Source organism: Bactrocera tryoni, chromosome 2 (assembly GCF_016617805.1).
Source record: "Bactrocera tryoni isolate S06 chromosome 2, CSIRO_BtryS06_freeze2, whole genome shotgun sequence".
NCBI classification, from domain to species: domain Eukaryota; kingdom Metazoa; phylum Arthropoda; class Insecta; order Diptera; family Tephritidae; genus Bactrocera; species Bactrocera tryoni.
The window spans coordinates 64,046,766-64,070,954 of record NC_052500.1 but is presented as its reverse complement, the minus strand read 5'-3'; the positions used below and the strand labels follow the sequence as shown (position 1 = coordinate 64,070,954).

The window sequence follows — 24,189 nt, the reverse complement described above, 5'->3', positions numbered from 1 at the left end:
GCATGAGACAAGTTTTCAGTGACTTCAATGTGATGTAATTAAAAAAGTCACAGAGGCATATGTATGAAGATATTAAAAGTCGTAGAATGACGAAAATGTACTTACGAGCTTCTGCATTCCATTATTTGCCTTAGCACCATGAGAGCCTTTCGGGAAACAAAATAGCTATTGAGATTTCCAAAAGTGCCATCCGCTTGACTAAAGAACCACTTCAGAAACTATCCCAATCATTAAAAAGGATACACAACAAAATTTTCGGAACGGCTGACCGACGGATCAATCTGAGATGGCATGCCTTAGGGACATGTAGAATGGCCAAAATCATGTACGATGGAGTGGAAGAAAAACACGCCAGCTTTTAACTCACATGATTTTTAAAAGACTAGAGGAAGTTGTTTGCCTAGTCACAGGTCACAACTTACTGGCATCACATGTGAATCGCGTGGACATCATTAACGATGATGACATGTCATATAAAAAGTGCAGGAAGTAGGTATGAAAGGGGCGCTGGAATACCTGCTCTGTTAATGTTCGACCTGATTTAGGAACTAAGCTGAGATATTTGGCAACTTTGCAGTTGAAGGGAGTGAATGAAGTAACAGAATTAAATATGAACTCGCAATTAAAATTCGCAAAAAGCGTTGATGTCCTGTACGACGTAGACTTAAGCTCGTATTAGTGCACATCCATCTGGCATGACAAAGAACCAGTAGATGTATGAATGGCGTGATAGCCAGCTAGTGCAGTCTATCCTAAACTTAACCTAAATTCCACTTTTATATGCATTTTGAAGGATAAAATTTACTAGACAGATAGAAAAATGGTTGTATAACCACACAGCCAGGCGTTTTAAACGCCAATTGTGAATTAACTCGGACTAAAATTACACCACTATATTATGACCTATGTATGTGAACAAACCCGTGCTGCTGATAAGGTTCATCAATTTACGGATTTTGCCTGTGCAACCGCTGAAACATCGTCGAAAAACCCTCGGACAAACGCTGCGATTATTGTTAATGTGAAGATATACTATTGAAGGCAGTATCTTTTAGCTTCATTTCTATCTATTTACGAGTATATACTTTTGACGTCTAGGAATCTATATAAAGAAAGGAAGAAAATAATAATTTCACTTTTCACGACAATTGAGAGTTTAAGGGAGTAATGCACTAAATATTTTTCACTATGACTTTGACTAATTAAAGAATATTTTAAAGGTATGAAATAAGCATAGATCGAAAATCTCATTCAGATGATATCAAATTTATTCAGAAGTCCAGAAAATAAGAACTTCATGTTCAAAACCTCAAGTTACGATAGTTTTATAACAAAAGAATACTTTTCAGTATATGAGTGAACAACTAGTCTTTCAGTTCTTGAGATACACGTCTACTAATTTGTCGGAATCGATGATATCGGGCAACTTTAGTATATAGATGTCACATAAACTGAACGAGCCCTGTATAGGAGACTTTTCTAATTGTCAAAGTATCTTACCGAAATTCGGAAAGGGTTTTTACCTAATCTCCGAAGAAATAGTTCAGTCCAAGCGACTATAACGTTATTTGTCCATACGTTTCTCGCTGGGTACCGTGAGAAAACTAGCAGATGCACCTTTATAATGCATGTATATGGGAGCAACAAACATAAATTTCAACGTACGTGAGCACTTATCCGCACGTCCAAATAAATTTGTTAACAAATTCATAACAACATACGGGACAGTTGGCCAAAACAGTGGTGTAAACAAAAACTGAAAAAACGAAAGCAAAAAAGAAGTGAAGAGCGCACCTCGGCAAACACACTCCAGCATAAAATATCTACCCAAATGAATTTACTTATTTAGCGGCAAAGGAGCGTAAAAAGTTCCAGTGCTTGCGGCAGTAGACAGGTGTTGATCCTGCCAAAACAAAGTAGTACGCAACAAAGAGCAGAAAGAAAAAAGTGAATAGCGCAAAGGATTAGGATAAACACTGCCAGCAGGTGTGAAGGCAAGACAGCAAAAAGACTAAGTGCCGGCAACTATGAGGCAAATACCGAGAGTGAAATGTTGTGGAAAAGATTACAATGTACAACAACTTGCAGTTTTTCACTTTTTTGCATGCCTTGCAAGGATTCCTACTTTTTCTAGTTAGGCATACTAGTTAGAGAGAAGTCTAGGTGAAAAAACATAAATCTGTGGGAGAAAATGAAGTAGAAACCCCATTTCCATTTGCCTTTATGTCTGAGCTTTTGTGTTTATCAGACTTTGAAATCAAACGGCTTCTTCACTAAAAAATAATTGTCGCTTAAAAAGAAGCAAGTCACAACTCAACAATTATTTCTCTCTTTCACATGGTAATCAATTTTCAAAGACAAATTTGTTTAAAAAACAAAAGCCGAAAAACTGAGATTTTAAGCGAAATTGTATAAATATCCTAAATATTTACTCAGTTCAACAAAATTTTAATAGTTTAATCGAAGTAGCCGAACCTTAGGCCTTTTGCATTTGAAATACCGTTAAATACCTAAAGTCTGCTAGCGAGAAAATTATTGTTCATCAATCGTTGAACAACTGGTCTTAACTTAACTTTGCGTCTCAGCAACAAAATCAAATAATTCAAAAATCAAAACATATCAACTTATGTCAAGAAACTTGTACTAAACAAAAACACGGACTGCCCCTTTTGGAAAGCTGTTAAAAATATTAGAAAACCAATTTCATCAAATCCTACTCTTCGAAAGGCGACGGATTCTGAGCAGAAAGCGATGAAGAAAAAGCTAAAGTTTTCAAAGAAATTTGCTAAAACATTAGGTACATTCATATTCCATTGTACCCAACCGCAGCTAGAAACTTCGCAACGTAAAAGTAAAATTCAACCAACAACAAAAAATTAAGTAGTAAATTTCATCAATTTCCGACTTGATAACTGACGATGTAGTAAAAAATCTATAGCAAAGTGCGAAGCACTAACAAAGCTTACAGCGATAATAAACTTCAGATAAATCCTAATGGCATGGAAGATGTCCGAAATTGATAGAAAAACTTAGGAAAATTACAAGTCAAGCCTCGTCCAATTTTATTGTTGTCTATTTTGTCTAAGCTACTGGAAGCTGTTGTTATCAGAAGTGTTGAAAACATAGAGTCTCAAACCAATTCACCAATTTGGAGTTAGATCTCAACATTCCACAATCGACAAAGTACATAGTACATCGTATAACAAGCGTGATAGAAGATGCATTGGGAAATAAGAACATCTGTACTGCAGGTTTTCCAGATGTACGTATATCACAGGCGTTCAATAGAGCAAAAACAATCTCTGTGTATCAAGGCAAAGATGAAAAGTTGAAAGACAAGTACAAAGGCTTTAGTCTTAGAGAAAGAGTCGTGTTACGATTAAAGATGAATGGAAAAAAATAAAGTACTTTTTTGATAACTACTTCACATCAGTTTGTCTTCTTGAAATAATAAAAAATAAAAACGTTTTCGCTTACAGTACTATCGTGCCAAGCGAAAGAGAAATCCTCAAAACTTAATTTAAGATAAAAAAAATTAAAAGAGGAGATAATTATTTTAGATTATCCTATACTAACGTAAGTTTTAGCAAGTACATAGATGAATAAAAGGGCAATATGTTTAGCATCTAATTTCCATGAATTAGAATGCGACCATTCCAAGAAGAGATCAAAAAGGCAACTAAGTTGATGTTAATTGAGTGAAGTGGAAATCTGGGTTGGCATTGACAATTTTTTGTTAACATACGAGAACGTTGTGAATTCTGCAGTTTGAACTAAATCCAATCTAAAAGTCTTTATTTATATTGCAATGAGAAATAACTATTTTTCAAAATAAGCTAGAATGAACTACTACAATACAATAATAAATAAATAAGTAAATATATTAATAAATCGTCTTATCATAAAAAAAATAAAATGTTGGCTTTGTTTGAAATTTTAGATTTAGAAATTTTTAGAAGTACCAGCTATTTTAAATATACTTTCAGATCTAGGAAAATATCTTAACTTGGAATTTTAGTTTCAAATACATAAAACCGCAAGATTTTATGGAGAACATACGAATTTTGAATATCTTTCATATATCCGTCCAGAAGGTATTTTCCCGGCTTTGATTCCTGCAAGTTACAAAAGTATAAAATGTTCGGTGGTATCCGGACTTAGCCCTTATTAATTGTTTCAATTTCGATTTATTGTAAATTTTTATAAGATGTTGGTTTTTCCTCGAAAATCTGGAAAAATATTTCGCGAATGCGACATTTTGTTAAATGAAAAATAAAAAAAAAACGATTCGATCAAGGACTACTTATCAGAAAAAAATTTTCCAAGGATTAATGTTGGTCACCGCAAGGAGTTTCGGCTGACCTTGGATCAACCCAAGCAGTCATTAATTTAATACTTTTTCAAATTTCTATCAAACTAAGTGGAAACCTTATTTAACATATGTAAATATGACTCGTTTTATTTTCATAAAATGCAATGATATAATGAATTTTTTTTTAAATTGTCATTTTTTATTATTATTTTTTATTCTAAATACTCCTAATCACTAAAGATTTAGAGGTTTCTTGAGTTTCTTAAAAATCCATCAATGGTCACCCGATATAAATAAGTGAATATTTCATCTCGTCATACTCATCTCGTTGTCTTCTCTAAGTACAACAAACTAATTTAGAAAATTTTTCATAGCAGAACCGATGACATCAGCTTAAAGTAAAGAATTATTATTTTAACGAAAATATTTCTACAGTTATAAACTTTTAATATACAAAACTTCCGCCAACAAAAACACATTAACAGTTGGAAGTACCCTTGCACATAATATTCACAAAAATCATAAAACCGTTACAAATATTTATGAATATGTAAAAAATTTATTTTTGATACAAAAATCAGCCAAAAAGAACAAAAATATGTAAAGCAACAACAGCTGTACAACAAACCCGCGCCCAACTGTCGTGTTGCCAGCAGCAACCGCCGCTTTGTCTATTGTTATTACCGCACACGCGCCCCTTCGCGTGCACCCTGTCCACACCGTCGTTCGGTGAAATAAACAAACTTTTGCTTTTCTGCCGCTTAACGCGCTGCCAGGCGCCGCGCCGCGTGCAACCAAGCGCACCAACACTTGCCGCGCCAGCAGACCGTGTGCAGTGCGCATTTCCTTTCAAACGCTTTTCGCAAAGAGAAACCCTTGCGTAAACCGAATTTCCGCTCAGTTGCAAATAAAAACGCGAAAATGTGTTTAAAATAAGAAAATTAAATTTAAATTGCTAAAACATTTCCGTTTGTGAATTTTATATAAATATTTATGGTGCTTGCTGTGTTAACTGCAGTTGGCAGCAATGCATTTTGTTCGCGATTTTTTTGACATTTGTGTGTATATGTGTATGTGTGTGAGGGAATGGTGAAAGTTTAAAATGCTTGACAACAACACGGTTTGTTATTGTTACGACATGGTGTTGCCGCACAGTGTTGTGAAGTGAAGATTCTACATAAACAAATAAATATTTTAACAATCCACTAAAAATTTCATGATACGCTGTTAACACTTTTAATGCGAATTTTTCTTTATTAATTTGTAAAAACTTTTGCAACAACATTTTTTACAAACACAAATTTGGTCGCAGAGTCTATGGACAAATGGTTCGGTGAGAAGCGTCTGTGGTTGTTTGGCAATCATCTACCACTACTGCCCCGGAGGTAAGTGAATCGAAATAAATAAAAGATACAATACTCTGAATAAGATATATTAAGTTACCAAGAGTTTTTAATACTCTTACAAATATATATGTATGTATGGTACATATATTCAAATGATCAGCGTAACGAGCTGAGGCGATTTAGTCATGTCCGTTTGTTTATGTCTCTGTCTATATAGACGCAAACTATTCGAACTTTGAGTATTTGAGTTATCGACCAGAAATTTTACACACATAATTTTATCCACAAGAAGCTGCTAATTTGTCGGAGCCGGTATCGGACTATTATTACAAATAACTGCCATACAGGGTCCGGCTCTCGAAGTGTAACGCCATGGAGGTGGTCATCAAAAGATTGCAACGTCACGTGAGATGGTTCGGAAAGTGAAGAAGCGACTTGAGCGAAATCCACGACGAAGTGCCAATCAAATGGCTAAAGAACTGAAAATATCCGACCGCAGCATCCGACGCATATTGAAAAATGAGCTCAAGGTCAAGCCTTACAAGTTCCAAAAGGCCCATGATCTCACACCGAAGCAGCAACAAGTAAGACTTGAGAGAGCGAAGCAGTTGCTTCGCTTGGCCGAAAGCGGTCAAATTCCGAATATTGTGTTTTCTGACGAAAAAATTTTTCCAATTGAGCAATTCGTAAACTCTCAAAACGATAGGGTTTACTTGACCGACCGTTCATACGAGAATCTAAGTCATCGGTTGGCCACCAGGAGGCAGCACCCGCCACAAATAATGGTTTGGCCGCTGTCACCACAGATGGGCGCTCTCCAATAGGTTTCGTCGAGCCTGGCGTCAAAGTTAATGCGACATATTATCGGGAAAGTGTTCTGGAGGCTGCTTTGAAGCCGTGGGCAAACAAACATTTCGGTCGCAAACCATGGACGTTTCAACGAGACTCAGCACCGTCTCACAAAGCGCGAGTGAACCAAGAATGGCTGAAAAACAACGTTCCGAACTTCATTACGACCACACAATGGCTCTCGAATTCACCAGATGCGAATCCAATGGATTATTCTCTCTAGGCCATTTTGGAGAGCAAGGTCCGAAGTAAAAAATACACCAGTCTCGAGATGCTGAAGAAAGCCATTGTCCGTGAGTGGGCCAAAATACCGGCAAGTCACATTCGGGCAGCTTGCGATTCGTTTTTTGGCCGTCTCAAGGCTATAGCTAAGACAAAGGTGGTCATATCGAGCAAAAGTGAATTGGTCCTGAATTTATGATTATTTTCACACATTTGTGTACTCTGTTACTTGTCAGGACATCTTCACGAAATGGATATACTTAGAATATTTTCCAAAGCAGAACTACAAACTGCGAAAAGATTTGCCCAAAGTTTTATTTCGAACAACTGAAAACATGAAAATTCCTTCAAAATCCTTTCATATCGCCTTTGGTATCTACTGTTTTGTTATTGCGATGTCATAACAGTTGCCAAAAACCTTGTTGAGAAATTAATGTTTTTTGACAGCAGATAAAAGGCCTCGGACTAGTCCTCTTTGATTAAGACCTTGCTTTACTATACGGTCCAGAAGAATTACAAGACCTTTGTCTTAAATTATATTTTGAGCGTATGTGTATATATGTATAACTCGTACATCTAATTTTATATTTAAAATATTCACTCGATGCTCCAGAATTTACTCTCAAGTACAATTAAAAAGTATACCAAAAATAATTAGTTGAAAATAACTTTGTTTTTAAAAGAATTTTAATAACCGCTTTCAGCTGACTAATTCGTAGTTATCAAAGAAGTGCCCGATTAACTATCGAAAGGACTATATTGCTGTATCCCAAGACTATAAAGGACTTAGAGTTGGAGCTTTTATATATAAATCTTTTCATGAGGCATTTTAGAACCCTAAACTAATAATTGTGTCTGCCAGTAAGGATGACGTGTTTTTGACAGCACGTGACGAGCATGTTTGTTTACGGATCTCTATCATATTTTGTTAATTTGTTGAGTAAGATATGTCATTTCAACAACAATGCTTGCAAATTGTCTAAGATGCATCATCGGGCCTTATTTCTTTCATAGAACCTATTTTAAACAAATTTCAATGTTTTATTTCATTTTAAAATTACGTCATTCTTGTTGGCAGTCCCTATTGAAATGAATGTTATGTGTTCCTAAAAGGACGCTCTAAGAAGATACTAGTAGTGAATTAGATGACGGTTAGCTTTTTAAATTCTGATTTTTGAAAATGCGCAGATGAAATTTCTAGAGATAACATCATCTGGATATCTAAAGCATCATCTTTCAAGAATAACTCTTTGCGAAATTCCAACTTTTTTTAATAAGTATCCAATTACCCCTTTACACGACTTAGCGAACAATGGAAAAGTAATCTCTATAGAATGTTTTATTTATACAGATTTTCTATGATGGTAGTAAAGAAGCGAGGAGATTATACTTAGCCCAATTTTTCCAAACTTACTTAGTTTCAACTAGTATGAATAACAGAACAGTAATGCGTAAAACATTTTTGTTCATACTCCATAACTGATCCATCAATCTGGCTGAGATCTCTGGCGGCAAAGAACTAATTTGAATCAGAGGCGATTGTCGAAGAATAGATTCTTCGGGTTACATCATATCAATTGACGCTGGTCGGCACTTGACGCAATCAACAATGTTGTGTATGATCAGCCGACTCGTTGAAGTTCTCGGGTATGAATGAGAGCCAATCAATATTGACTACATTACCATTTACAAAGTTCCCATAACTAATCTTGAGTTTACCGAGTCTAAGATTTATTTAGCTTTTCAGACAATTTTCTAAGTAATTTCGCCACTATTTTGCATTCGTTAAAGTCCACATGCTTTTGCTGAGAAACCGAACGCTAGTAGCTCAATAAATCAGGTCAATAGCATTAAGCTCCAGCAATTTAACTCGAAAGTCTATACAAAAATTAAATGAAATTCCTACATTTAACTTACATACTGCGGAATTCTCAGCTTACGCTTACCAACTGACATGTAAAATTCACTTTTTGCCAATTCGCTGTTGACAGTTGATTACGGACTTTTGCTCTTTGCCAGAGTACGGAAGCTCTTTGTTGTGGTTTCAGCTGTTTGTGGCATTTTCTCGACAAACACAATGTGCCGTGAAACTCTGTGGCAAAATGAGATTTTTTCACAGACACAGAGTTGATATTTTCAGCCTTAAAATCATTGCTGTTGTTCGGCATGTTATTAAAGTTGTTAATAAAAAATAAATAACTTTTATATATGTATCACAAAGTTATGCATATGACACAGTTAAAAGGACAAATTGATAAGACAGTGTACAACTAACTAGCTAGATCAATTTCGAGATCCCCTAATTTTTAAAGAAAAAACATAGAAACTTCAAATTTTGTGCAGATTGCTTGGTATCATTTGTAATAACGTTCTTTGGCATTTATTTTTTGAAGATTATTTCTTTCAAATGGTGGTAACGGCTACGCCATTCATTGAGTCCAATTATCGATGACTCGTTCGGGCATTTCCACTGATAACTAGCGAATGTCACATGTTATTTTTTGCTCTAAGTCCTGAATCGAAGCGGAGTTGTCTGCATAGACCTAAGACTTTACATATCCGCACAGGTAAAAGTCTAACGGTGTAATATCACACGAACTTGGTAGCCATCGACCGGCGCAAAACGTGAAATTATCTGCTCATTAAAGTGTTCTCTCAATAAATCCATTGATTAGTCCGATGTGTGGAATGTGGCGCCGTCTTGTTGAAACAAAATGTCGCCGATATCACAAGATTCAATTTCAAGCATCAAATAGTCGGTTATCATGACGATATCTATCGATCGCCATTGACGATAACGTTCTCACCGGAATCATTTTTGAAGAAATATGGACCAACAATGGCCCACAAATCACACCAAAACATTGTTTTTTCTGGGTGGAAGGGCAGCTCTTGAATTTCTTCAGGTGGCTTTTCGTTCCAAATGCGGCAAGTTTGCTTATTTACGTACCAATTGAGCCGAAAATGGGCCTAATCTCTGAACAAAATTTGGCTCGAAAACGTCGGATCTTCTTAGAACTTTTCAAGAGCCCATAGATCGAATCGATGTGGCTGGCGAACGTTTTGTACGCTTTTAATTTAAAATCTCGACCTAAAATGCGCTAAGTCGTTACATACGTCAGTCGGAGTTACTACGAACGGCGCCTAATCGACTCTCCGCGGTCTTCAGCTTCTATACATATGTTCCTCACTATCTGCAGGACGTAATCTATTCGGTCCAATTCTTTACAAAACAATTCGATGTATGATTGATGGACAAAAAACGTCTAAAGACGACCATACTCTTCCACTCTCGTTTTCTTTAAAACTTTTTTCTCTTTATCGCCATTCCTTACCTTCAACTTTTCTCACTCTCTCCTCATCGTTTCTATCTCTCTTCTCTCAATTTTGTGTTTTGTATTCAAGTTTACAGGTATTTAGTTATTAAGAATCCCTGCCGCATCCACTATTATGGACATAAAACAGTCATGAACCGCTAACAACACCAACGTTGCATGAAATGTCACTGCCCTTTCAAACCGTGCTCGTGTTTCAACGTTGAGTGCGAAAACCCATGGTTTCATTGGCTTGTTAAATTACAATTACTTTGTTTGTACTGGTTGAACTGTTGTTGTTGTAGTTCCAGCTTTTGTTTTTGTTGTTATTTTATTTGCTGGTCGCGGTTGTTGCAGTTAATTGGCGGTTGCTGGGTGGATTGCATTCTCGTTTCACGAAAAAGGAAAGCTCATGCGGTTGTACAGATTGTGGTTATTTAATTTAACCACAAAAGCAATTTAACATTAAATAGTGTAAGAAGGCTCTTTACTGTTGATTGTTTACAGATTTTATAGGTTTTCAGGGTTACATAGTATATGTATACCAACTAGCGAAGCAAAGGCAAAGGTAAAAACTCGGCAGCTAGAGAACTGCTTTCATATACGTGGAGTACAGGCAACTGAAACATTCTTTTTTTTAAATTGATAGCCTATTAACGCGGAAATCAAATTCGATAAAATACAAAAATCTGCCAAGCACTTTGCAATACTTACTAACTTAATAAAACTAAGGATTAATCTTCTGAAGATTTGATGATGATATCTTGCCAAATAAACAAGCTTTTCATATAAGCACTTGACTCCGATAGTTCAGTTTGTATGTCAACTATATGCTATAGTTGTCAAATGCTTTTTTGGGAGAAAAGAACATAAGCAAATTTTCAGAACGGTATCTGTAAAACAAAGAGACAGCCATGGCTAAATTGGCTCAGCTCGTCATGCTGATTAGTTATATACATATTTTATAAAATCTCCGAAGTTTCCTTCTGGGTGTTACAAACTTGGTAGCAAACTAAAGAGGATATGTACGTGTTCAGGGTATAAAAATTACTAAATGGATAGCATCGGTTGGCATTAAGACTTTTTGAGTTCACATGTGTTATAATATTCCTATCAAACACAAGGTAGCAAATAACGTCTGGTAAGATTCCCAACCCTACAGCATGGACGTCAGTAGGGCCTATTAAAGACCCAACAACTAGGGACAGGCTAGCCTTGCTGAGGCCAAAGAGATCACTAGATCTCTTCCGATCGATTTTGGGCTTTTGCGACAGCGCATGTGTCGATGAGGGCCCAGCGTTGGGCAAGCTTCCACAAAACTCAGTTACATATATAGTAGTTGAGCACAAAATGGGAGAACACCGACTCGCTGTCACTTTATTGGTAACGGTTCTAGGGTGCATTTTCTTGCTAGGTCATCAGCTTTGCAATTTCCTGAGATTCCGTTATCGCTCGGCACCTATACTAGTCTTATCACAAAGACACTCGATATCAAGGTTAGGCACTCCTCGACCAACCTTGAACGCACTGTAAATAAGTTTAAGACTATTATCGCCGCCACTTCTTTGAAGAAGGCTGCACTCTGGAACAGCAGATCTACTGCTACCTTAATGGCTGCAACCTCGGCTTGGAAGACACTGCAATTTTCAGGAAGTCTGAAGCTGAAGCTGATAGAGAGGTGCTGAGAGTATACCCCTGCACCAAACTTTCCACGAATTTACGAATAGGTTAAAAATTCGTAAATAAGCTCACTGCCCCTCTCCTGTAACGACTTCTTTCCACCCACAACTTTATCGTCGGTATATGGGGAGAAAAGGAGCCGCCAGAGATCTGTTTGGCGACTCCATGACCAAAGTGATCTAAGGTGATGTCAAAGCGTTGGAGGATTTCCGAGTGTTCAGATAAGCGTTCTTTTAAGAAGCCGGATTCTATAAATCTTATAACCCCTTTCGCAGTGATACACCTTCCGATGATGTCTACGAGTACTATGTGCAGGATCGCGTTAAATGTCGTGGTTGGAGTGGACCTTAGTGCACCACACATGCTGATGACAGCCGGCCGTTGAACCCTCCCCAGTTTCTTTGCAAGTGTGGTCTTTTCTGGAGCCCTCCACCACATAAAGGATCCATAGAACATAATGGGTTTGACTATGGTGTCATAGAGCCAGAGGACCATTTTCGTTGAGAGACCCCAACACAACAGCATAAGGCAATCGATGCCTTTTTAGATCTTTCTTCAACATTCGGCTTCCATTAATGTTTCCTATTCAGGATAAAGCCTAGGTATTTCACAGGTGCCACCGCGATCTTACGTCTTCTAGTTAATAAAACAATCTCGATTTTATTAGGGTTCATAGCGAGACCACTTCCGACCGCCCAGCTTGTTACGACGCTGAGTTACCCATACACGATATTCAGAAACTTCTCTTTCATCATATGCGTGTGCGTTGCCCCATTCCGGTTCAATCTTTCTATCACACAGAAGACTGAGAATGAGGCGTTCGAGCTTTGATTCAACCCGAAGACCGTCCAGAGCAGTAAAGAGAGACTCAGACTATGACTAGGATATGGGTTTTGATTAATCCATAAACCCTATCATCAGATTTGAAATATGTAGACTATGCGTTTATGAATCAAAAATTTTAGCGGTGCTCAAGATGGAATTCAAATGTATTAGGTCCATATACTTGTTAAGCCAATGTGTCCTCCGAAAAGAATATTTTCGTTTTGGGAACTGTGAAAAGTCACAGCGAGTCTAAAAAGATCTATTACTCGTATTTCATTTGCAAATTTAGGTTTTCTGACTTAACCTGGAAAAGCGCTCCTTATAATCACAGCACCAATAAAAGATCATTCATTAAAGATTTTGAGCACTTCAGCCGCCTTAAAATATCATTATGTACATATATACCAAGCCAAGTTCTACTCATACGCACCCTAGTGCCACATACACTGTTTACATTTCGATAAATCAAACAATTCATTTGTGACACCAAAATTGCAACCGTCATTATCTTTGTCCCTAATGTGGCTTATTATTTAAACACAACGGCATTATTGCCATTTTCCATCCAACATTCGCATTCCTCTTTACACACATTGCCCTAATGTCCAAAGCACAAGGCACAAATGCAATTTATCAAATGTGTGCGGAGGCGTCTCTCTGTGTATATATTTTTGTTGGTTGCCATCATTGGCTGCCGCAATTTTCCATATTTTACCAATTTTGCATATGCTCATATACATTCGTTTGTATGTCTGTCTGCTCACATGTGCATTCCTGACCATATTTGTTGACACTTTTATGGTGGCAATCGCCGTTGAACGAAAATTAAATTGCAGTCTGAAACTTTCATTCGGAAAGTGTGCGCAGATCGCCTCTTTTGTGTGTTGTTCAAATAAAATTTATATCACACTGAGTGGCTCTTGACTCCGTTGGGCAGCAATTGAATTAAAGTGCAAGGCAAGTTGTGGCAGAAGTTGTAATTAAAAGTAATTTTTTAATAAACATAATTGCTTGATGGTGAAATATAGCATATGAGTGTTTAGAAAGTTAGAAAGTTAAGTAAATAGATATTTAAAAGGGTAAATGCATCAATCAAATAACGTTGCGAACAAATTTTATTTTGATATTTAGTGATTATACAGTATATCAATTTTAAATAATGCGAACCTCAAAAAACTTTATAATAAGATTCCATAGTCCAACAAGAGGAATCTTTCTAACTCAGATCATGTTCCAGTAATCAATTAGACAGTCAAAAACTTTCAGAGCAGAGGCGCATATAGTACATATTTTAAGCAATAGCGGTCTTTATATACTAAAATAGTTGTTTTATTTAATTTTTGTCAGCGTTTTCACAAACTTGCTCCATTATCTTGGTAAAATGACAGTTTTCTCCAAATGCACCGTTTTTCGCAGAATACGTCCTTCAAACGGTCCAATAATGCTATCTAACAGACGCTGTTGATGGTCTTTCCTTTTTCAAAGTAGTCAATAAAAATTATTTCACGGGCATCCAAAATACAAACGTCATAACCTTGCTAGCCGACTGTGGCGTTTTTCCACGCTTTGGAGTGGGTTCATAGTGTGTATTTCATTTGGATGACTGTCTATTGGACTTTGAAGTGAAATTATGGAGCCACGTTTCATCCATTGCCACATATTAATCATCAACTCGTCGTTGTTTTGGTGAGTGCGCTCGCGCGCCACCCGCTTTGCTCAGAGCTTTCTCAACCCAACTATTCGTAAAGGATATGACGTATAACATTCAGTTGATATCTTTAGACTATCTCGGACAACATATATTCACGGTCATTTAAAATTATTTTGTGGACTATTTTGATGTTTTCTAAGTTATGAACTTCTTTTAGCCGTTCACTGCTGTGACCCTTTCTACGTCTAAACTTTGCACACTATTTTTCAACGATTGATTTTCTTGGGAGAGAGTTCAGGTTAAGGCGATCCAAACCTTAGCTTCAGCAGTATTTTTCCCTCAAAAAGTAATGCTTTATTAACACAAGAAATACGTAGTGATCCATTTTTATTCACAACTAGTTGTCCTCGCAGGCGTTGTCTTACGTGAAATTATATATTTTGAAATAAAAATAAAGTTGAATTTATATTGTATTGAAAATCATTTATTTTCGATTTTTCTACATTTTTTTCAATGTAATGCAGATAAACAAGATTTTTTGGTTTCTGTTCCGGTACGTACATGTACAAAGAAGATGATTTTCAAACTCGTGAGCACGCCACGTATAACTGGTCGTGTGAAAAACATGGCATTTACAGATTTGTGCCTGTTGATTGTCATCGCAAATGCAATTTTCACTGCACACATAAAGTTTTCACTGAATAATTTTCAATAATTTTTCATTTGAATTGCTGGAATAAAAAAGCAGTGTTAATCCGATTCAGTAGTCAGAAAGGACAATATGGTCATTTACTATATAGCCCTCCTTGAAGCCATAGAAAAGAAGAGCTCCTGTATTCGAACTTATAAACTAGCAAAACGCTTAGTAGCCAATACAAGTTTGCTAAGGCGTTTAATTTCCACTCCCGCTAGTTCGATGGGACGTCTGAAGAAAGTCTGTTTTGCGCTCCCAAAGTAGTTTACGTTTCTACCTCATCTTCTACCATACAGCTTCTGCAAATGTTAGTAGGGCCTATTAAAAACCCAACAACTAGGGAGAGGCTAGCCTTGATGAGACCAAAGAGATCACTAGATCTCTTGCGATCGATCTTGGGCCAAAAAGCTCTTGCGACAATGCATGTTACGATAATGGCCCAGCGTTGGCCAAGCTTCCGCGAAACTCAGTTACATATGCATACATATAGATCAGGCTTATCACAAAGACATTTGATGCTATCAATATCAAGGTTAGGCACTCCTCGACCAACCTTGGGCGCACTGTAAATAAGTTCAAGACTGCTATCGCCGCTCTGACTCTGAAAACATGTAAAAGTAGTGTTGTAGGACCCGATTCGCTGAGATCTCTCTATAAAGCATATAACAGTCTTACGTTTTTCAAAAATTTTCCTTAGACTTTAACATCTTAACAAAATGAGCTTATCCAGCTAACTAGATTTTAGTTTCAGATGGTAGTAAATACGAAGAACAAATTCAAATCCTCAAAGAAAAATGTTTTCAAGTAACAATCCGCTTATTTATCTGATCGGAGAAGTTAAAAGATGGTATTATCGATAAATCGAAAGCCAAATATGGGCGACGGAGTCTCTCCTTCTTGCATATTCAAATTGCAAATTCTGACCCTGCAATTGATCCAAGTCACACACTGTAAATCTTACTTATAGGTTAGATTAAGTTACTACTATTTTTAATTTATACTTCGCGTTTTTTTCGACTCGGTAAATTTTTTTCCTCTGTAAGTTGGTAGTACTGTTAGTGACGTCTTTGCTAAATTTCACGTCAAAATATTCATTAGTATTTAAGATACGCGTCGTTTTGTGAGCCTCTAAAAGTGAATTCTTCGATTTTTACTATATCTGAATTTATTGAACAAAGAAGTGCGATAATGCACCATCTTGTCCATTGGTTATCAGTGATCATATCGCCACATTTTCAACTAATATCGTGCCGCAACCACCGCATTCGCCTTCGTGTAACTTCTGGCCGTTTTGATCCAATTGAGGATATAAAAGCTGAATCGAAGAAGGTTCTGATGGCCATCGCGACGGTGGATTTTTCCAAATGCTATGATGACTGGAAAATTTCTTTGGAGGGATTTCTTTGAAAGAGATGAAATGGACAAAATTCATCATTCAATTTGGTCCTTTGTGAAGTCATAAAAAAGAAGAACTCTTGTGTTCACCTATAAATTAGTAAAACGCTTAGTAGCCATTCCCGCCAGTTCGAAGGGATGCTGAAGGTATGCGCCTTGACTTCCCAAACGCGGGACAGTTGAGAAGGAAGTATTGAATTGTTTTCGTCTCGTCTTCTCCCATTTAGCTTCTGCAGATGGCGTATGAAAAGATACGCAGCCTTACAACATGCACACCAATATGCCTATTAAAAGCAACAAGACTTCTTTAGCACATATTTCTGTTAATTGCGAGAAAACAAGATCATCACATAAAGTGGTTGCATACGCATATAATTCGATAGCCATAGATGTTAACAAAAAACAACCCTGTCTACTGTTTTTATATAAAGGTCACTGACTACCTACGCCACCCTCATGAATATCATAAACATTTGTTTACATGCCTACCACTCTACTCACTTCGCTTCCATATAGCCACACCCATTATCATGCAAAAGAACACGTGCGACATTATTTACATGACCAAGGCGGTCCAACCTAAATAAATAACTTAAATATTCAACTTTTGGGACAGCAATGAATATTTGATTAAGTGCATTTGAACTTTCTGAAGAGAAAATGAACTGTCGAGAACTTGGTGATACATTCAATTACTAAAATATTTATATCATGCAAATACACGAAGGCGCCGGAGCCGATTATGCGAACTGCGCAACTACCACTCTTACTCTGTGATGGATTAAGCGGGCGAAAAATGGAAAACTATAAGATATTTACTGACCACTCTCATTCTTTTGATGAGAAAGTGAAATAATACTCAGTGTTTGCGTTTGAAGAGTAGGAAAAACCTCTGAAACATTTATTGGCACCGGGAACTCAAGAATCTAGAATTAAAATCGTGGAATAGTAGTAACCAAAGTCTAACAAGAAAATGTTGCAGAAATCAAGTAGCAAAGAACAGTAATTAATATCAATTAGTTTTATAAGATTAAAATCGCTCTACTAAATGATCTATCGATTCAGGAAATAACATTTTGTGGAATATTTAAGATCCCTGTGTATTTAATATTTTTTATTGATATTGATGTTGATATTGATATTGATATTGATATTGATATTGATATTGATATTGATATTGATATTGATATTGATATTGATATTGATATTGATATTGATATTGATATTGATATTGATATTGATATTGATATTGATATTGATATTGATATTGATATTGATATTGATATTGATATTGATATTGATATTGATATTGATATTGATATTGATATTGATATTGATATTGATATTGATATTGATATTGATATTGATATTGATATTGATATTGATATTGATATTGATATTGATATTGATATTGCTATTGATATTGATATTGCTATTGATATTGATATTGATATTGATATTGATATTGATATTGATATTGATATTGATATTGATATTGATATTGATATTGATATTGATATTGATATTGATATTGATATTGATATTGATATTGATATTGATATTGATATTGATGTTGATATTGATGTTGATATTGATATGGATATTGATTTTAATATTCGGACTAAGTAGACAATTCAGAAGTAACGTTCTCTCTTGACGAGCAAAGACCAAATTCTACAAGTCACTCATCATCCCCGTCCTGCCATATGTTAGGGAGATACTTACGCTTAACGTATTGTCTCTGACCGTACATTAAATAAAAAGGGAACGCATTTGTCAGGATTATTAAGCAGTATATTCACTAACAATGTTTGTTTCAGTGTATGATTGTTAAATTGAAGTTAATGCATATTTCATTTTATTATAAATTGATTTAAAAGAAACGGAAACATATTAGGTTATATCGTGGTATACGTGTCACGGCGTCGGTCGTTGAATGCTCACCACTCTTCTTCTCTTTGACGTTCTGTACATTCGGTTACAGTACTCACTGCTCTTCTTTTTACTGATGTTTCTAACATTCATTTGCACATATTATACAGAGGCATGAGTGATGAAAACATCTGACAGAAAGGTTCTGCGGAGGATTTATGGACACTTGCGCATTGGGAACTGTGAATATCGCATTCGATAGAACGATAAGCTGTACGAGTTATACAACGACATTGATATAGTTCCGCGAATTAAAAGACAGCGGCTACGCTGGCTAGGTCATGTCGTCCGATTGTATGAAAACACTCCGGGTCTGAGAGTATTCGGTGGAAGCAGAAGAAGACCTCCACCCTGTTGAAAAGGTTAGGTCGAAAAGGACTTGTCTGCACCTGACACTTGACACTTGAAACCTAAGCTCAGAGAACACGATGCCACAGCTTTTTTTTGCAAAAAAAAAGGATCACTAATTTAGATCTAGCGGGGTTAAAACTCCATACCTAAATAGGGTTCTACTTCAATTATCGAGATGCACAAGAACTGTGACAGAAGAAGCCTTGAAACATGTTGAAGTTACAATGAACCGATTGAGGTCAAATATGAACTACTTGGTTCAATAACATGTTGCTATTTTAAAGATAAATTCATAATGCTACATTCTTAGAAAACCTCGCCAATATTGGAAAAGAACTGAGACAGTTGATTTTCACAAACTTGTCTCGAGATGAACTTTTCAGCAACAACTACATTCACCATAGACAATAACGTGTTGTAATTGGCGTTGTCCTGGACTGTTCCTCTCCTATTGGTCAAACGTGGCCGCTTGTAAGCATTTACTTCCTTTAGCCGATCCAATTGTAGACAACATAAGTTCGAAGGAAGAGCTTGGCCGTGAATCCGTGCCAATGCCATCAAACTCATAACAAAACCTTTCTGACCATCAATCTTAACTTTTCCACCGTTTGCGCCGGCTCGGCGCTATCCGATCATGCCATTTTCGCTTGACGTAATCGTAAGTGATTCACGTTCCATCAATAGTAACTATCCGCTTCTATTCTTTTGCGATTCGGCGATGATTCGCAAATGGAATTTGGTTCATGAGTGTTTTTTTGGATTAACTCATGTGGCATATTAAGTTTCATTTCAAGCATGGTGTTAATTAAATGCTTCTAAACGTTTTTTGTTTAGTGCCTAGTTCTTGGAAAATCTAAAAAGTTACGCTTAGGCTTGCCAGTTTTCATTATTTTATCTACTTTTTCGACAATTTATCTTCTAACTAACAAACACTTAACTTAAAACAAACTTAGTTAACTTAACTTTCAAGCTTAAATTTTCAATAAAAACTACTGTTCTAACCAAAGATCTTCCGAGCTCCACGGTTCATTATCTCGTAGTCTATGATTACATGATCAGCACCATTACTATATAGACTATATTTCTACCATTCCAATGATATTCAGGTCTACGTCAACCTAACGGATACTCACTTTTATGCGACCAAGCACACGGTAACATTATTCAAAAATTTTCAAGACCTCCTTTTACTACTACAACAACAAAAGAAAGCATATATCTGCAAAAAATTAAGTATAAAGAACACCCTGTAAATATATATATATTTACATGTGAATATTTATCATTCTATCTTTGCCTTAAGCCTACCTTGCCTTCTCAATTTCATTTGAAAAACAATAAAAATACAATGTTGAAATGTTATTGAGACAAAAGTAAACAAAGCAATGTTTATTGAGCAATCCCTGCAGCAATAAATTAACAATTTCGCATCTAAATATATTACATATTGATATGTATGTATGTGTACGTCTATAATGTCACTCTCCTTTTATGGCCGCTCATATAGATAAAACCTTCAAGCCAAACACAGTAAAAATCAATGGTAGCTTTGCTATTGTTGCTCTTCTTCAATCGACTTGCTGTTAATTTTCTTGCAAAGCACTTGCAATGGTATGTATGTGTTCTGCTAAGTATGTGTGTGTTTGCAACTGTGTGCGTGTTATGTTAACTAACCGCTTACACAGCTATAAAGGTAACAGCGGGCAGCTAAGTGGTGCGAGAAATGGAAAGTTGATGTCATGTATTGACAGCTGCGGCTAACAATGCATTGCCAATGACACACAAAACCAACAACAACAACAATGACAACAAACAAGCACAAAGCCATATGCCGATTGTCTGTGGTCGCCACTGGCCGCACAACACCTTGTGGCTTGCAGGCTTAGTGGCCAGTCTGCCAGCTAGTGCCAAGGTGAATTGCGCCAAAATAAAGGCAACGCTCAAGACATTTGCCGATTTACTTCAAATCACGGGAACAAAAATAAAAGTTATAGTTCATTTATGTATTTCTAATGACAAATTAGCGGAAAGAAAGTCGTGTAATCAACGTGAAATTATCGTGAAATGATTTCGTTATAAACGATTGTGTTTTGCATGGGTTGCGCCCACGTCCTTGTGCGCGTCAAAGTCATACTGCCGGATGTGAGGATGTGGCCACAACAATCGTTGCTATCGCGTTTCCTGCAGAAAGTGCATTTTCGCAGCGCCCGCAGGTATGCCATGGAACATATTTGTTTATTAACAGAAATTATACATTTTCATGTCTGTCGGTATGTAAAAAATACAAAAAAAAAAAAACAAAAAGTAAATAACAGCAAGGAAACTAGTTAGCAAGAGCCATAAATATTTATGCGTTGCAGACACGCAAATTTTTAAGTTTCAGTAAAGGTCAAAGGTTGCGCAAAACTGTGCTGCAAAAGTAGGAAGTAAAACAAACGCGCAAAAACTGCAAAGAAATATTAAGTGGTTTCAGGCACACACTCACACATGCATACATATGCTTATAAAGTGGAATAGCAAGGCACATACTTTAATTACACAAATGATACTATTTTAAACTTTTGCCAACGCAAATTAAACTTTCAAGGTCGCCTATATTTGCATTGCGAAAAAGTTCGCAGAGTTTGTTTGAGCCTAGAAACGGCACAGTTATAAGCCTGACCGACATGCATTTCCTATGGCACACATTGCGAATAATTGCATGCGAGAGCGGCAATATTGTACTTATACATACATAACTAAAACTCCAGTTTTGTTGGTGTGAAAGCAAATATTGCGCCACATTTAATGGGCTTTCAGTTTTTTGAAGGAAGAATTTGATATCGGAAAAGAACTCCGAGTATAGTCTTTGCTAGCGAGAATATACGGAATTTTGCAAAAAATGTATGTATATACTTCGAGCATCTACGGATCCGCGGCCATAACACCGTTCACAAATAAAGGCTGATCCATTTCCAGGATTCCTACTTTTTTTTTTAAAGAACAATGAAACTTCAAATTTAATGGGAAATGTTTATTATCATTCGAAAGAACATTCATAGGCATTTATTTTTTGAAGATTATCTCTTTCAAATATTGGCCGCGGATACGTCTCATACATTACGTTCAATTTTCGGTGACTAGGTCGAGCATTTCGACTTGCTCCAAAGCCTGAACCGAAGTGAGATTGTCCGCATAGATTTTCGACTTTACACATCCCCACAGGAAAAAATCTAACGGTGTGATATTACGATCTTAGTGGTCAATCAACCGACCCAAAATGTGAAATTACCTGCGCAACGAAATGTTCTCTTAAAAATCCATTGATTGATGCGCTTCTTCTCAAATACAGCAATTATGCTTGCTTACATTGACAATGAGCCAAAGTGGGCCTCATCGTAGAACAAAATTTGACTCAAAAACGTCTGATCTTCTTGGAACTTTCCAAGAGCTCATAGAACAAAGCAATGTTGCTTGGGAGTCGAGTCGAGTGGCTTCAATTCTTTCATAATCTGTATTTTTTTGCTCCTTTAATTTAAGTTCTCGACGTAATACATGACAAGTCGTTTCTTAAGTCAGTCCGACTTGCTGTAAAGGGCACCGATCTTCGCGTATACTTTCAGCTACGGCTGCTATATTATTTTCACTGCGTGCTGGACGTGATCTATTGTTCAAATACTATCCAGTAATGAATGCTTGGTCTCAAGATGGGTGATGGTATCGAATAGTATGCTCAGTATGAGAATTCAGGCCTGGAAAACCAACAACTGATAAGATATTCAACATGCGCCAAATGTTGGAAAAGATCTATGAAAAGAGAATCGTTACACACCACACAGGAAAAGGAGCTGCCTTTATGCCGTTGTGTCTGAATTTGATAACCACACAAAACTAATACGCCTTTGTAAACTGACATGAAGCAATACCAAAAGGTATTGAAACCAGTATTAACACCAACAACAACGTCAGCCTCGAAATCCAACGCAGAATAACTCTTGCCAGCAGGTGCTACTTCGGGCTGAGTAGGCAATTGAAAAGTAAAGTCCAAATTCTACAAATCCCTCATCATTCCCGTACAACTATTTGGCATCGACGATGACCGACGTTAAGAGTTTTAGAGAGAAAGTTTGCGCATTGCCAATGGCGAATACCGCAGCCGATGGAGCGTTGAGATGCACGAAGTATATGTACATAGTTGACATAGTTCAACAAATTGGAACGAAGTCGTTGTCTACATTGTTATCCGAGTGGATGAGAACACTCCAGCTCTGAGGGTATTCGACGTAGCACCCGCCGGGAAAAGCAAAGAAAGAGGAAGACATTCACTCCGTTGGAAAAACTAGGTGGAGAAAGACCCGGCTGTACTTGGAATCTAAAATTGGCGCCAAACAGCGAAAATTAATAACAACGGGAACGCTGTTGTAAACTCGGCCATAACCGCGTAAGCGCTGTCTACGCCAATAATGAGAAGAGGAAGATCGGGTTACAAAAATGAGATTTTGTACTAAAAATTGAGGGATATACACCATATTTTGCAGATTTTTTCGTCAAGGCAAAAGCGTCAGCCAGTCGGCAAACGTCATCACTGGCAAGTTTTTTTATCGGTCCGTGGTTTACCATTCCGGAAATCTTTATGTCGACTATACACCGCGCTTTAGAAAGCCAATTATCGTAAATATCGATAACAGAATGAAAATCTTTCAGTCCAACCTTTAGTTAAGGGCAAAATCTAAGCCTTAAATAAAAAACTCATAGACCATATTTCATATTCGTATAGCTTCTTAATCACAATTAAGTCGTTCAGTTTCTGAAGCGGCTGATTATTGATAACTTGGTCACTTGGTGATTAAAAGCGAAAACGGCGTGTTCGAATGGATGTTAACCGGCAAAAACGGTAATCAAGTCTGGTTTGACGGTCAGAAAGATTTTGGTTTGTTTGGTGGGATTAGCTGGGAATCATGAGCTGTTCATCTACGCATAAACTGTTAATTCGGAGCTGTACTATCAACAATTTGACCGTTTAAAAGAGGCGATCGCCCAGAAGCGGCCAACTTTAGCCAAGAAAAGAAGAATTTATGTCCCTCAAGACAACGTCACCTATTAATGGTGGCAATGGCCAGAAGATGGGGGAACTTGTTTTGCATCCACTATATAGTTCGGACCTGGCATCAAGTAATTAATACCTGTTACTGGCTATCAAAATTGTTATCGTTGGTGAAAAATTATCTTCAAGAAAAACGTATGAAAATCGTCAGCTCTTGTTTTTTGCTAATAGGAGCGACTGCTTCTGTGAGAGTGGCGCAACTAATGAATTTCTTCTTACAAGACCGAAAGTAGAGCCGGATTACACACCATAAGGTGCAATCCCAGATGAGTTGGTTCCAAAAGAAATATATTTAGGAAAATTTCTGGACTCATTAGCTTTAAGTTGCCTGCTGTAGTTCTTTATATGTATGAAAACTGATTAGTTCGCCTTCCCAAAACAGAATAAAATAGGACTATTACATAAGAGCTTGAAAACGATTGGACTCCTTTTGTAGCCTTCTCTTCATATGGCTTGCTCGAATGAAAGATAATTATTTATCTTATATCAAAAGACCAAAGGTGCCATACGTTGCCGCTTATTTTGCGACTTATGG

General features: G+C 36.8%; 1 protein-coding gene across 2 annotated transcripts in view; it reads left to right on the top strand.

The window, feature by feature from the left end:
- The first annotated feature begins 5,578 nt into the window (after window positions 1–5,578).
- The window catches only part of LOC120768011 (cyclin-dependent kinase-like 1), a 50,484-nt gene continuing 31,873 nt past the window's right edge, over window positions 5,579–24,189 (top strand). Inside the window, exon 1 of one of the 2 annotated variants that reach the window (XM_040094440.1) lies at window positions 5,579–5,697. In XM_040094440.1, coding sequence (XP_039950374.1) covers window positions 5,630–5,697 — 68 coding nt within the window. In that variant the 5' untranslated portion in view covers window positions 5,579–5,629. Of the gene's footprint in view, window positions 5,698–20,472; window positions 20,785–24,189 lie in introns of those variants that run through there. The other variant, XM_040094438.1, reaches the window with a different exon arrangement.